Source organism: Pelodiscus sinensis, chromosome 1 (assembly GCF_052426305.1).
Source record: "Pelodiscus sinensis isolate ZL-2025 chromosome 1, ASM5242630v1, whole genome shotgun sequence".
Lineage (NCBI taxonomy): Eukaryota > Metazoa > Chordata > Testudines > Trionychidae > Pelodiscus > Pelodiscus sinensis.
Window position 1 is genome coordinate 194,798,700 of NC_143052.1, and position 16,337 is coordinate 194,815,036.

At 39.2% G+C, this 16,337-nt stretch overlaps 1 protein-coding gene across 1 annotated transcript in view; it reads right to left on the minus strand.

Annotated features, from left to right (window-relative positions):
• Positions 1-1,252: 1,252 nt before the first annotated feature.
• The window catches only part of RIPK4 (receptor interacting serine/threonine kinase 4), a 35,733-nt gene continuing 20,648 nt past the window's right edge, over positions 1,253-16,337 (minus strand). Inside the window, exons 3-8 of the mRNA XM_006130523.5 lie at positions 10,127-10,275; positions 9,340-9,389; positions 7,254-7,412; positions 6,011-6,117; positions 4,707-4,965; positions 1,253-3,664 (exon numbers count right to left, since the gene is read on the minus strand). Of these exons, the coding sequence (XP_006130585.2) occupies positions 2,487-3,664; positions 4,707-4,965; positions 6,011-6,117; positions 7,254-7,412; positions 9,340-9,389; positions 10,127-10,275 (1,902 nt within the window). The 3' untranslated portion in view covers positions 1,253-2,486. The remainder of the gene's footprint in view (positions 3,665-4,706; positions 4,966-6,010; positions 6,118-7,253; positions 7,413-9,339; positions 9,390-10,126; positions 10,276-16,337) is intronic.

Consider the following 16,337-nt stretch of genomic DNA (forward strand, 5'->3'; position numbering starts at 1 on the left):
TGATAGGCGTGTCTGTCTCAGGAGAGATGATGACGAAGAGAACAAAGTTAGAATTAGGTTATTTTAAAACCAGGTGGTTTTTTGGCCTTTGTTTTAGAAAGTTAATTCTGAATGCTCCATGCTCTTAAGCACTGCAGAGATTTAAAAGCTGCATTTGATATATAACCCAGTGTACAGGCTAATTGGCGGAGTGTAAATAGTTATTCTCCAATATAACCAGCATAGGCAGAGAAGTAACCCATCCAATCAGAAAAACATGGCTACATATCTATCACCATCCAATCAGGAAATTTTCAAAAGTGTTAAGCAGCTTGCAGTTACAAATACACATGCTAAGATCCTGTGGATTTATTTTTTTAAAATCTTGGGGTTAGTTTCTCTAAGATTCCTTCATACCAGTGCATTCTGTACAGTAGCTAACTATCTGAAACACCGTTGCATACTTTGAATGGTTTAGATTCTCATCTGGTTACTCAGTGAAGCACTAACACACATTCGTACAGAAATTCCTTCCCCAGGGAGGTCATATGACATTTATAAGCAAAAAATTCAAACTACAAGACTACGTCTACACTGGCCCCTAATTCTGGAAGAGTCATGCAAAGCAGGAAAGTCAGAATAGGGTCTTTTATTCCTTGAAAGTAGGAATAAGAGATCCTCCGGAAAAGGGCTTTATTCCGGAGGAATGCGCCAGTCTAGACGCTTTTTTCCGGCTTTTCCCCAAGCCGGAAAAAAAGCAGCGGACATGTTTATTTAAATCCGCGGGGGATATTTAAATCCCCCGCGGATTTCCCTATTCTGACTTACCTGCTTTGCATGACTTTTCCGGAATTAGGGGCCAGTGTAGACGTAGCCCAAATGTAAGTAAAGAAAGCTGATAAAACAAATCAAAGGCTAGATGTTCTTAATTAATGCCTCAAGCTTTTAAACTGAAGACAGTGCTAAATCATGTATATAATAATGTAATAAACTGTTCTTTACCTCAGTCTGTAAGAGCTACTAAATTATCTCCATCTGCTTGCAATTTGGTTTATTGCCCCAAAACAGAACAAAGCCCCTATACCTTTAATAAAGGAAGGATACTAATCTGTATTTTTAACACACACTCACCACACACACACACACACACACACACACACACACACACGTAAGATTTAGAAGTTCAGTTTGCTTTAAATTCATGATGTAGCTTACTTCCCCTTCTCCCCCCCATAAGCCACAGCAAACTAAGCTTAAGCAGAAAAAATGTACATACAATAGAAACAGAACATTATATTTATTGATAAACAGATCACATTTGAACTTTGAAAACAGTGAACATTAAGAGGTGTATTAAAACATACCCAGACCTATACATAGTCTCAATATTTTCTGCCTTAGAAAATTTATACAACTGGTAGAAATAATATATACACAGTATATTTATATTAGATTATTCATCACACAGTTTAGGACACACCATGCCACTGTACATGTGGTTCTACTCTATTCCTAATCTAAACAAACTGCTTGCAAACAGTTCTATAATGTTATCAGAATAGAACATCTGACTACAGTTACAGATCTTTATTTCACAAATGACTGGTAACAAAAAATAATCTTATATTTTGCTGATTTTACACTATATACACACAAGTTACAAATGTATTAAAAAAAAAAAAAAAGAACGTCTATGCTTCACTCCACCAGTCAGTCTGAGAACTCTTCCAGTTCTTCTACTATACGCATTGACTAAAGATACTCTTCTCTTGACCATTCTGAGTAAATAGAAATGTGTGGCTATATAATCGTCTCTCTATTACAATGAAAGAAGTGGAGCATTTCCATATATTCCATTCTGTACCTTCTGAAAGTGACATTATAACACTTAGCCACATGATCCCTGTTGAAACAGGCCTAGTCTAAAACACATTTGTCTTTCCAACAGTGCTCATTTCCAACTGATTTCTGTACCATCACTGCCTCCATAGTAACAAGTTATATTTAAAAAAAAAAAAATCACTCAGACACACACACACACACACACAGGATGGATTATGTAATAATCCAGTCACCTAAAATAATATGCTTGTCCCACCGTGTGCCTGAAGAAATCAGAAGGCAGGATGATAATACTTAAATGAGGGTATGGCACATTGTAAAATTAAAGGCACTATTTAAACACCATCTAATTAACCCTCACAACATCCCTGTGAGATTCGTTATATAAGTATTTTCATCTCCACTACACAGGTTGGGAAGGAAACAAAATGCCTTGCCCAGTACAACACAATGGCAGACCTAGAATCAATACTAAGGAATTCCTGGCTCTTCCTACACTCAGGTCACTAGGCCATATGCTACCTCTCTAAAATGCAGCTTCTGATTGGCTGGAATTCAGATTTATCTGCAGACTGAATAGAAAAGCAGGTCACTGCAAAATTCCAGGGGGACTCCCAGAGAGAATCAAGCTTCAGTAAAGCTCTCAAGATTCAGAATTTGTTCCTCTAAGTCTCACTTAGTAGCATGACAACAGAGCTATTCCCAATTTGCTTAGCTAGCTGCAGCGGAGTCTGACACTTGAGGCTTTGTAAATCAGGAAGGGCCCCATGTTTTAATAGAATCTCCACAGTTTTTGCATGCCCGCCTCTTGCGGCCAGATGAAGAGAGGTCAGCCCTTCCTCATCAAGATCGTTTACATTTTCCGAATTGACGAGTTCCTCCACAACTTCAGCGTGTCCATTTTCAGCAGCCAGGTGGAGCGCAGTCCTGTTCAGGGGGCCTCTAGCCAGCACGTTAGCCATTTCATCAAGCAACAGCTTGGTGGTGGCTAGATGTCCATGGCGGGAGGCTAAATGAAGTGCGGTACAGCCCTCTGCTGTCGCTACCTCTATTTCTGCGCCACGATTCAGGAGCAGCCTCGACGTGCTGGTATGGCCAGTTTCAGCAGCTACATGGAGGGCAGTCTGCAGCAGCACGTTCTGTATGTTGACATTGCATTGCAGTTCTAGGAGAATGCGGGCAACTCTGTAATGGCCTCTTTGTGCTGCCAGGTGCAGCGGGGTCCTGCCGTCTGCTGTCTGTGCATTCACATTGACACCCGGCTGTTTCCCCAGAAGCTTTACAATGGAGAGATGACCTTGCCAGGCAGCATAGTGCAGTGGCACCCAGCCATCCTTGCCTTTGATATCCACATTGACACCTCTTCTCAATAGTATCCGCACTATCTGCTCTTGTCCATGCTGGCAGGCTATGTGTATGGGGGCTCTTCCTTCAAAATCCACCTCATTCAGCGACGCATTCTTATCAAGCAGCATTCGGGTACTGAACTCATCCCCATTCTGCGCAGCAAAGTGAAGCGCAGTCCACTGATCCTCATCTTTGGCATTCACATTGATTTTCCGTGCCAGAATCAGCTCCACAATGCTTTTTATTTTCTTCTCAATGGCCACATGGAGAGGAGTGGACCCTTTCTTATTGGTCAGGTTGGGGTTGGCATTATATAGAAGGAGCCACTTGACACATTCTTCTTGACCTGCCTCAACAGCCAAGTGTAAAAGGCTGGAGCTTCCATCTAAGACAAGATCAACATCCTGGGGCTGGAGAATCTTCATCAGTTTGCTCGTGTCTCCAGAGAGAATTGCCTCGGCCAGTTTTCTCTTCTGGATATCAGTTGTGCCAATATCTGGATGGGGAAAGAGCATCAACATTCTTTTACAAACAAGAATGTAATTTCCCATGACTGAAACGGACTAACAGTGAATAAAGGCACCACTTTTCCTTACTTAGGAATCAAGCTACAGTTTAATCCACAGTTTTAAAGTCAGATTTGAAATGTGACCTAACTCTGTTCTTACCTTCTCTCATAGGAGTAGGCAGGAGAGCACAGTGGGATGGGAAAGACAGACATTCTGCAAGTGATCTGCCCTCACCCCTGCAATTATCTCAGAACCAACAGTGTCTTTAGGAGTACTAGCTTGGAAGTAGAAAATCACTAATAGGTCTTACAGGCAGCGTTTAGACTAGCATGATTTTGCGCAAAATCTTGCCGCCTGTCTACACTGGCTGCGAGTATTTGTGCAAGAACACTGACTTTGTAATGTACAAAATCAGTGGTTCTTGCGTACATACTCTGACACTCCTGCTCAGGGATAAGCCCTCTTATGCAAGTATTCTTGCGCAAGAGGGCCAGTGTAAACAGCCACGTTAATTTCTTGCGCAAGAAAGCCCGATAGCTCCGATGGGCTATTTTAGCTATCGGGCTTTCTTGCGCAAGAGAATGTCTACACTGCCATGGATGCTTTTGTGCAAAAGCAAATCTTTTGTGCAAAGGCACATGCCAGTATAGACGCTCTCTTGCGCAAATACTTTTAACGGAAAAACTTTTCCATTTAAAGTATTTGTGCAAAATCATGCCAGTCTAGACACAGTGTCCATATTGAACCAACTGTAAGACACCAGCAAGATATTTCAAAAAGGAACCCAATGCCATGTCTAAATACAAACTTTAGGAACAACTAAAAAAATTTTACTGCCAAAAAAAATCAACTAAGTGACCAGACATCTCCCACATATTTAGGTACCCAGGAGCTTCAGCTTAGGCACCTACTTTTGAGGGGAAAAAAATATGCCCTAGTTTCAAATCATAATGCTTTCCCCATTTCAGGCTACAAGTTTATCCAGCATTTAACCCAGGGTTCATTCAAGACAAGGTTACCAACACTTACCACTTCCAGAGTTCTCTCTCTCAAATGACAGTGACAAGGAACCTCTAGAAGAAAAGGCTGAATCTACAGATGAAACCCCTGAAAGCCTCTTGTCACTGGGAGCAAGTTTGGACTCAGAAGAGCTACGACTTAGTTCTTCAGGACCTTCCATCGTCTGTGAGATTCCCGAATCCAACTGGGACAACAACTCAGAGAGGCTATAATCCTTAGCCGAGACTGGAGTGGACTCACGTTTTGGGTGGGATAACGCAGGCATTCCCTTCAAAAGAAAGGGAAAAAAAACACCCATGTTTTAAAAGCATCTAGATTTCATTTGTCACTGGGGAAAATTAGCAACATGAAATAGGGGGAGTCAGGAGCAGGAGCTGGCCCCAGCCCAACGCTTGGAGCTGCTGGCCCTCACTTCCATGCAGGAGCTTGTTTAATCGGTTAACTGGTTAAACCTAAGGTTTAACAGGTTAACTGATTAATCCGGATTTTACATCGCTAGCACAAAATCAAACTGTGCTCATTGCAGGAATTTGTAACACTGTTAAAGTAACAAAATGAAAAGGTCCCTGGAAGACTGAGTACTAGGAAACAATTACATGATTTATCAGTATTATACATTTACAGAGCCTCCAAATCCAGCTGTTTCTTCCTCCACAACATTTTCAAGATCAGATCTCTCTCCCTGTCCAGATAGAGAGGTAACTATCAGTCAGGCCCTCATTATCTTCGTTATTGTTGCCACCTCCTCTCTGGCTTTCTTCACGTTCATGTGGTCTCTCTCCCACACAATTTAAACAAGAGGTATCCAGTGATATTTTTCTTGCCTGAATTGCCCTTATAACTCATTTGGAGTTCTTCCATTGGCTCCCTTCATTCCCCCGCTCAACCAAGAAACCCCAAATCCTTAGCCTTCAATGCCCAGCATAACACTGCCCTCCCAGCCACACCCATCTTGTTTCTTATCACACCATAACCACTGTTTCACTGATTAAAGATCCCAACTTTACCCTTTCTTCTCCTAAAGCCATTTTTGTGCTTCCTTCCAAATGCATCTCAATGCACACATGATCCTTTCTGATCTGTAAGTCTGCTATTTTTGTTTGCATTCAGATCCCACACTGAGATCCACTTCTACCACAACCCCTACAAGAAAGTGCCTAACTAACAACCACTAGGGGAGGTGTTCTAGGAGTATTACAATGGTACTACGGGGGTTAGGTCAGGGTAGCGTTTGACTCTTATATAGTATTTCACTTTTGGCAATTATAACTTTTTAGAATGGGTTTCATATTAAATGTGGGAACGTAAACTACCTCAGAAGTTGGTTCCTGGGATCTTTTGGTGGTGAGGTCCTGACTGATCATTTCCTTTGTTTCATCTTCTGGTTTTTCACAGAGGTCCTCTGTTTCTGAGGTGATTTCTTTGAAAGAGGCAAGAAAGATTTAATAGTCAATGCAGCAGTTGTTTGTTTGAGAGGTACTTAATGCTAGCAAAAGGTGCTTGATCAACAGTACTGGATATTTATTTCTCCCCAGCAAGTTTTCCCTCCCACACTGCCCAGCATCAGTGCCTTATCTCTAGATACAAGAGTCTAGCTAGGTTGTCATGAACACTGAACTATGGCTTCATCCAAATGCCAGTGGCCAACTAGCCACTAAAAACTGAATGAAGCCCAACAACTCATTACACAGAAGCTAATGACCAACTGTAAGATGGTAACAAAACTTTCAGTACCCACCTGGCTGAGATTCAGATATGTGACTGAAGTGGAAATCTCATCCTCAAGACATGGGTACATTTGAACTGTTACAGCAGCACAGCTACAGTGCATTAGTATAGACACTACCTATGCCGAAAGGAGGGGTTCTCCTGTCAAAATAGGTACAGCCACCTTCATGTGCCTTGGTAGCCAGGTCAATGGAATATTGCTCTCATTGACCCTAGTACTGCCCACAGCAGGGGGGTAGGTTAGATTTTTCAACCTAACTTTCAGGTGTACACAAGGCCTCAGTCATCATCTGAGGTAGGGGGAGGGGAAAAATAATCACTCACTTTAGCAATTAGCATTACAAACATCTGGAGAGAATTACAGCATTCTCTGATGTGTTTACAGTTTGAGTACTTGTGTTTGGTTGAGGAGATGCTGAAGGCTTTTCAAAAAAACTGCCAGAAACATAAGTCAGCTGTAGCAAAATCAATCCTCCTCACTGGTTTAGAACATTAGGCACCATGGCCCTGGGCATCCAGTAATCTCCCTTGCCACACCAAATGTAATCTTGGCCGGGATATGTGCTTTAGGAGATGAACATGCTCCCCAGGCAATGGCTACAGGGATTTTCAATGAACTACATGTCTTCTAGGACATTTACACAATATTTCTTCATGGTCAGACTTGTCTTCATATAATTCCCTCCCCACAAGTGAATAAGCTTCCTGTACCTGTGCGTTCACTACAAATGCTCAGTGCATTGAGTTCCCATTAGTTTATAGGATTTACCCTCAACATTGAAATGATTCACAGGAGAGATGGGTAGCTGCATTATCATGGAAGATTACCTTGAAATGTTGGCCTTTTGCTAGGATTATCTTGCCAGCACTTTTGCATCAGTTTGATCAAGTTATTACATGAGCGAGGTCTGGATTTGGAAACAGCAGGTAGCTCTGGGCGATGGCCTTTAACCACTTTAACCATAATATGCAAAATGTTGTTTTCTTCTGAAAGTCAGGGCACACAAATTGAAACAAGTTAGCAAAATGAGATCATTTTCCTTAAACCTTTATATGAAAGTTCAGTAGCTTCTGTTTACACCTGGGTTCTGTGCATTATTTTCCAAGGCTGGATTATATTTCTGTCATGATATAGAAACAGTGAAATTTGAATTAAAAAAAATCTAACTGCTAGAAAATAAGTGGCCAACCATATTTGCTTTCAGAAGTGTCTGAGATATTGATGTCACTGAATGACTGTGCTTTGTTTCTACTACCTAGGCCAGGTCACTTTACAAAATCTCAGGTTGGAAAGAAATACTGGTCTGTGTTACTATGCAGTATTTTGAACATGCACAAAGTAGGAGAAGTCCCTTCCTCTTTTATTGCTGCAGATGTGTGCCTCAGCTTTTCATATAAGCTAATAATACGACCACACAGCAATTTCTACAACAATCCAGCTTCCAGACATACTGTATATAACAGCTGGTGAATCTACCACGTGCATTATCATGCATACTTTTAGATCCAGTGATTCAAAGCAAAGTCCCTGCAGAAGATCCAAAAAGGTGTATCATTCAACACAAGTATGCTCTAGTCTAACCACTGTGACATATGCTGATCCTGGGAATAGAACCAGACTTCCTAAAACCCCTTCTCCAGTTCTAATAACTCTGAGATTCTACTGTATGCTGAAGTTGAGCAAAGAGGAACAAGGAAGGGAGCAGGAGCAAACAAGATCCTGTACTCCAGAAAATAGATAATAGGGTGGGGAGAGTAACTTGCCCAGACAGGTTTGTTATAGAATTGAAAGACTAATCAAATGATAAGACAGTTGAGTTTGCATTTCAGTGCATTTATTATACGGAGATAAGACTTTACAAAGATTGATATACGTCAAGGGTTTGAAAAAACTCTTGCTGAGTGCCCTTTGGTTTATAGTTGGCCTCGAAGACAACAGCAACTTTTCTTGCAGGATTACATAACAGTTTTTAAAAAGTATAAATCCAATTTTTATTTAAATTAGACTATTATTTCTTTTTAGAAATAAATCTGCTTAAAAGTAAAGTTAAATGTAATACAAACTGTGTTAAGACAAAAAATATATATATTTAAGCACATTTAACTAAATTATGCTGAATCTATGAGCCCTTATCAAAAGCTCCAAATAAAAGGACACTTTTCTATATATACAGAAAGAATTAGAGGGGGAAAACATAACTTTTGAGGTCAAGCTTTATAACTATGGCATAAGAAGTCAACCCTTACAACTTAAGAGACTTCTCATTTTTCAAGAGAGACTTGGGCAAATAGGAATTTACGCTCCAGTCACTATGTACAGTCACTTAATTTAATTCATTGACTACAGTTAAGCCTTTTGACAATTGGCTTCCAAAATTACCAATAGCAAAGCCAAGGATCCATTGCAAATACACTGGACCAAATGCTATTCTAGAACTGTATGCAAACTCCCACTAGCTCACAGGTTGAGGGCAGCTTTATGGTTACATATTCAGAATACAAAGGAGAAGCTGGACTTTTTTTTTTATAACCACACTTGAAATGTGTGAGCTCAGACCCATAGCCAGCACACTGATATGCTGCAGATATTGAGGATGGTCAGGCAAGGCACCTCAATCTGGCATATGCACACAAAGGGAGGAAGAAATCCTGTTTCTATAATCATAGAATACTAGAACAGGAAGGGACCTCAAGAGGTCATCAATTTCAGTCTCCTGCCCTCACAGCAGGACCAAGCATGGTTTATAATATCTGTGATAGATGCCTGTGTAACCTGCTCTTGAATATCTCCTCCAGTGACGGAGATTCCACAACTTCCCTAGGCAATTTATTCCAGTGTTTTACCACCCTGACAGTTAGGAAGTAAATGTACATCAGAAATACGAAGCTCCTAAACAAGATAGTGTTGGCTTACCTGCAAAAGGCTTTTTCTGTGTGAGGACTCCCCAGATCACTATAGAAAAACTGCAAATAAATATAATGCTGGTTAATCCTACAGAAGAAAAATCAGAAGTTCACCTATAAAAATAGTTATTTTCATTAATGTCATTCTAGTGCTTTTGAGCCTTTGAGGGGGGGGTGTCTCAGCTAGTGTACAGATGACCCCTATGGGATTAGCTGTATTTATAGACTGGGCCAAGAACCAGGCCTTAATGGCAGTTAAAATGAAGTTATGGAGAATGAGTTTGCACTTAGGGTACATCTATGCTGCATGTAGAAATTCATGCCAAGCAAGTCAATAAGAAATTGACATAAGGTTTACACAGTTAATGAGAGTTCTAAGGTGGTTTCCACAATACTGAAGTCATAGGATCAATTCATTAGTTTATGACACAGTTATAAACCTTAGGGTAAACTAAGATTATCAGTGCATTTAATACTGCACCGTACAATTTGTCACCAATGTTTCACCTGAGAAAGGATTAAAACAAAGACAGACCAAAAAAACAAAACAAAAAAAACCAATTAGTCACCAACCCTGCAAATACTCCAATAGGACTACTCTTAAAGTTAAACATTAAGTCTTTGCAGGATCAGGGCTTAATCTGTAGTTTTGATTATTTTTTAATTATGCTTTGTCTGATATGTTAGTCACAGCCTTCTAGAATATGAGAAACAAAGTTCATTTTTACTACAGGTTTGTACCATTTAACCAAGAGTTTGATAGTTCTGCTGATACCTACTGAGAAGTATGCACTGACCTGTAAACATCATGTTTAGTGTCAAAGTATCTGTTTTTCTCTTTTATACGTTCTGGCGGCAGATAGGCAATAGTACCACACAGACCATCTATGCTGAGATCATGGGAATGCGAAAGTCCATTGCACTTTGCTAATCCAAAATCAGAAATCTGAAAAAATAGAGAAAAAAATACCATAATTAAACTTCAAATGATTTCACCTAAACTTTTTTGGAATGAGTTATAGTTTATTGGGTTTTACTCCTATATTACAGTAAACTGTCACATGGAAATATCAAGCTAATGAAGTCTAAAAATACTTAAGATATGGTAGGCTTGCTTTTTTATTAGAAATAACTAAGTAGCTTTTCTAGAATGAATAAAAGATTGGTCCAAAACTAGAGAGAGACACTTTACTTTTTCCAGACAGCCCATTACAAACATTTAAATTTATATTACCTCAGTTTGGCTACATTAGCTGATTCAGGCTGTGAAAGTTCGGCTAACACAGTTTGTACTAACTTGTGGACAATCACTTTTTCCCTTCCAAGCAACATCAAGCTAGAAATGAGTCCTGATCATGTTTGTTTCACAGAAACTTAGCTTGCTGAAAGCCCAGAAACAAATCACATGATATCAGAAATCAGTAATGTTATGGTGAGCACGTCTGCATATGAGTGGGGTAGCTGTGTTAGTCTGCTTCAGTAAAAACAATGAGAAGTCCTGTGACACTTTAAAGGCTAACAAATATATTTAGGTGTAAGCTTTCATGGACTAAAACCTGCCTCACCAGATGCATAGTGACATGCCAAGGAAGACAAAATAGTGTAAAAAAGAAGCAGGGATTTTGTTTGGCAAGCAACACATATAGCAAGTTGGAATAAAGCAGTAGAGCCAGCTGAAGAGAAAAGAACAAGTGACAGCAAGTTCTTTTTAAAAAGGAAACACCCCCAATTTAATTTGAAGAGTCACACAAATATGCATTAATTTGTCCTCCAAAGTACAGCAGTCATAAAACAAACATGACTAGATAAATAATTTTCATATATTACTACTTTATATTTTCCCAGCTATTTTAGGGAAGATTCTAGAATAGTAGGTAAGATTTTCAAAGGAGATTAAGCGATTTAGGAGCACAAGTCCCATGTTTTCAATGGAATTTGCGCTCATTAGTGACTTTTATCCCTTGGGAAAAAACCCTCACCCACTGTTATAGAACAGTATTCAAATGTCCCCTGGTAAGTAATAATGCACGGATCTTCTAGTAACTCACTCAGAGCATCTTTGTGCTGTTTACAGTGCAATGCCGACAAGCAGAACTGAACCTGGGATCTCTGGAGCTTAGTGCATGAGCCTCTACTGCATAAGCTAAAAGCCAGCTGGCTCTCAGCTAGGGCTATATAGCAGACTCATCTCTTCTCCCCTCCACCCCCGTGCTACTAGACGGGACAGCATGGCATCCAGAAGGCATGAGGGTTACAAAATGTCCCTCAAGAAAATTCTATACATTTATATCACCTATTGATTTGAGGCAGTGTTAAACATTATTAAAATGAGTTTGTGGTAGGTTTTGACTTACACTTTGGGAAGTTCCCTCCCCAGAAGAGGAAGAAGTCAGACTGGCACTCTTACCCTTCTAGACAATGCTGGAGTATTTTTTAATATCAATAATAGTGTAATAATCGAACCATATGATCCTAACCCACTTAGACCCAATACAACAGTGGAATCAAGCATGGTACCTAGGAAGATGCAGAGCAGGAAGAATAGGGGAGAGACACAGGGACCAGAAGGCAAAGGCTCAAAAATCATACTGAGTGTCAGTTGTTTTGCACCTGCAGTTCCTATATCTGCAACAGGAGTTCTGGGTGCTCAGGGCTTCTGAAAAAAATATGCCCCTGAAATGCCTGTTTAATCAAATGATCTGACTATTGTGAGTCTGAACAGATCTGACTTGGAAGAATTCTGATACCTATATTATGACTAACAGTGCAAGGTAGTGGATTGTGCACCTCCCATGGGATTTAGAGGGCATGGGAGTACTTGCTCATAATGGAAGTAATATATCACCCGAATATAAACAACGTAAGGCTTTCATTTCAGTTGAAATGAAAAGTAAAATATAAAACAGCATATATGCAAAAATTCCTAGGTTCAGAATAGCTACTCACTCAAGCTTTTCTTCATAGATCTACTCAGCAATTCCCAAAACTACAATATACATTAAAGGTCTCAGAAACCACAGTGGAACCATACAGCGTATCCCTCTGCAGGTTTTTTGGGTTTGATTTTTATTTTGTAAAAACACACTAGAATATAGGTACAAAGAGGCTAATCCAAAGAGTCAAATGTATAGAGATATAAGAAAAACCCACAGCAAACTTCCTCTTTGAATGTGCTAACATACTGCAAAGCATACTGAAAATTAAAGTACTGTACCTGAGGGCTGCAAACAAGCATTTTCTGGAGAGAGCTTTTGTGGGATTAAATTAGGTCCTTTGAAGTAAGTTTTCAACACTGTGTGTGGTATTTAGTCACACAACTCTTAAGATCAGTAAGAAGCATACTACAGGTAGAAAATAACCATTTAATGTAGGTTTTCCCCTTTAATTAGCTTGTCAGTTGTCCCCCAAACACACCTATTAAGTTATGCAAAATGGCACAGTGTTTAAATATGGTGATTCACAGTTTGGCATGCATGTGTGTTCTTGGAATGGATATCTTCCCTAACTAGCAAATGTACTCAACTACAGGCATCTGGAAACTCCCAAAAGGCATTTGGGGGTGACATCATTGTTAGAGGAAACCTTAACCCTATTCCCTACAATAGTAATTTACTTTCATATGGAGCCTTTCATTTCAATATGATTCATGAGCTTACATAATAAAAGTAGAGTTAAAAATTGCGGCCACTGCTGGGGTGGAGGACAGTTTATTGAAGGGAGAGATTGAGAAACCTTCCTGCTCCCACAGGATCGTTCATATTCTGAGTGTTTACAGGGCCTGCTCTTTCAGGTTTCATATGGACAATGATGTGGAAAGAGTAAATAAAGTATTTATACATGTGTTTCTGTACATATATAAGAATAGTATTTAGTACTGAACTTGAGGATAAGTCCTTTCCTCTCCATGGGTTTCAGTTTGTTCATGAAGCTTTGAGGCAGCATTTTTGGCTTGTTTAGCTCACACATTTCTATTCTGATCATCAGCATAATGTGCTCAGAATAACTTTCAAAATACTGGTCAGGTCAAATATGATTTCAAAAGCTACTTTTAATGGCCTTTCTGGACAAACTGATTCTCAAAAGAGACATAGCACATTGGCATACCAAATATTACTCATCATATTTGCAGATCATTATCCATAATGCCCTCTGAGCTGTCAGCTATTTCAAGACAATACTGGAGGTCTGAATTCTGGGAATTAAACACTAAATTTAAATTGTGCTTGCACACACACATTTTCTGTATGATATATAATCCAGAACTGTGGAAGATACTTTTAGCTTCTTATCTTATTGTGTGTTATTTTTCTGTGAATAACACAAAAGCACTTAGTCATCAACTCAGGTTCCTTGCATCACACTTAGTGACAGAGTTCATAAACAGGTTAGGTAATACAGTACAACACAAGATCAATTTTTAATCTCTTTTGGCAGGCCTGGTGCTTATTTCATTGTCAGATACGAACACACATCTAGAGAGCTAGACAGAGGCTAGGTTTTTCTTTTTGACTTTTGGAAACAGGTGGGCATTTAAGTTTGCACTGAGTGGATGCAGCCATCTGTGTGTTTTAGCTTCAAAAAAACTGAACTTTAGTTTTAAGCATTTCTTGAAGTCTATCAAATGTGATGAGTTCAAAGCAAAATTGCTACATTACAATCTACCCCTACCGCTTACATTTAACTTTGTCTCGGTTTACCTGAGCCTTCCTCAGTTTATTTAAACCTCTCAACAAGTATTTCTTAATGTTATGAATCTGACTAAAAATAATCCCAGTTTCTGATAGGGCATCCTTTTAAACAATACCCTAAATTAAAAAAAAAAGTTTTCTGTTCTTCAGTTAATATTTATAACAATCTTTTCAGCAAAGGTGAAACAAACAAAAGGAAAAAACACAAACTAATTATACAGAAAGTAATCTGCAGAACAGGGGGAAAAAAACTATTCTAACTTTCCAATTTTGTAGTTTGGGGCATTACTTGTTACTATAGTAGGTATGTATAACATTTCCAGACAGAAATAAGTCTTCCAGCTTGGCTGTGCCCCTTTAAAGTTCATAATCACTTCGTTAATAGAATAAAATTAGGAAGTATTAAATATTACTGCATCTACATTTCAGTAAAGCCTTTGATATAATGAGGGCCATTCTGATCCATATGCAAAATATGTAGCTGCATAGGTCACCTGAAAATTTGAGGCACCACTGAGTCTTATGCCCACTCATCTATCTCTTCCTATCCCTGTTCCCTGGTTCCACTTCCTCCAGAGAGGATCTAATTAAAAGTGAAAAAGCCTGCCAAATCTATTAGCAGAACATTGAAATTGTAAGAGAGCCACTCAAGTGATAATGAAACAATTTAACAGGCATTTCTCAACTCCAGGTATATACTGTCAGTTTCCAAATTTACTGTGTTAGTCGACAGGACCTTAGTTTAAAATTTGCTTTAAAAATATTTCATTGGTGTGTTGCTGAAGATTATAAAAATCACATCCCTAAAAAAAAAAAAAAAAAAAAATCATCCCGTCTCCTCAAATGCCATAGTGCATAAGAGCACCAATTTAATAGTGTTGTGTAGGGCCCCATATAGCCTACAGACAACCTTGCATATAATGTTTCATAAAGTCTCATTCCTAACATTTGTTTAAGACAGGAGCAGTAATGACACAGAGCAACAGTGCTGTGTGGGCGGGAGGAGAGGTCTGAAGGTGACGTCTAGCTAAGTAGCTGTCCTTGGGATCTGGTGTTCTTAGACATCTGTAAGGAGAGTGAAGAGTATACCCGGAAAAAAAAAAAACCACACACCAACACTACTGAGGTTTGTGTTAAGCTGAGAGAAGTTGCAAATACCAGACAGGACAGAAAAAACAGAAGGATCTAGAGAAATCAGAAACCGAAGCAGAAAACCGCAAAATGAAGTTAGCCTGGAAAAAAGCAAGTCTGATACATATAGGGACAGTAAGCTGAAAGGGACTTGACTGGTGCTGAACCAGAGAATTTGACAAACCATAATATTGTCTACTTGCATTCACTTGCAATGCTTACTGGGCTCTGACAAGATATTTTGGGGGTAAATTAGAGCTAAAGAACAGCACAGAACACAGAGAGCCAGGACTGGTGGCTGCAAACAATCCTTATGAGAGTGCAAGAATCTTGGCCACATCCATGAAAAGTGGATGTCCAACTAACTAAAATCATGTCGGATCACAGATGTTACCAGACCAGATGGTGCCAGACTAGAGAGGTTCAACCTGTATTTAATGGGAAGAAAAACCTGGAAAGCAGTAATGCTGAAAGAGACCAAGGAGTAGGAGCTGCCAGAAAGTTAAGAATAGTTACTGCAGCCCAAGTGGCTAATGCATTTTATGGATGAACATGAAGTATCAGACCAAGGAATTAATACTCTAACAGGTCTTTATGGCTGAATTTGAGATATCACGTTTGTTCCTAGGCACTTAACTACCAGACTGATATTGGCAAAGCCCTCCAAATCTTAAGATTACAAGAGCTAATGAGGTCTAGCTTGACTAAGTGAGAACTGGGGACAAACCATCTACAGTCTATAGCCAAAGGGGGCAAACAGTAAGTAGAGGAGGGAATTATTTAGATTGGTACAGTAGACATAACAAGGAATAATGGATCAGAATTCAGAAAATAAAAATACAAGCTGAATATCAGGAAAAAGTTTCTTGATAGGGAAACCTATTAATATGTGAAATCATCTTCCCAATGGAAGTACTGGAAAGAGCCATTGCTCAGGATGGAACAAGACACTAGAAAAAGTAGCATGGGGAAACAGTCCTGCATGAGCAGAGAACTAGGTCTGATGACTTAGAGATGGAAAAGACCAACTAACTTCTAGTATACTTGTAAAATAGCTGCATTAACTTACTTTAATTAAAAAAATAAAATAAAATAAAAACACGACACACAACAAAAAACTCTTAGAAAAACCTTACTGTAAAACATATTATTGAAAGACATCAACTTGAACTCTTTGAAATGTATTGCT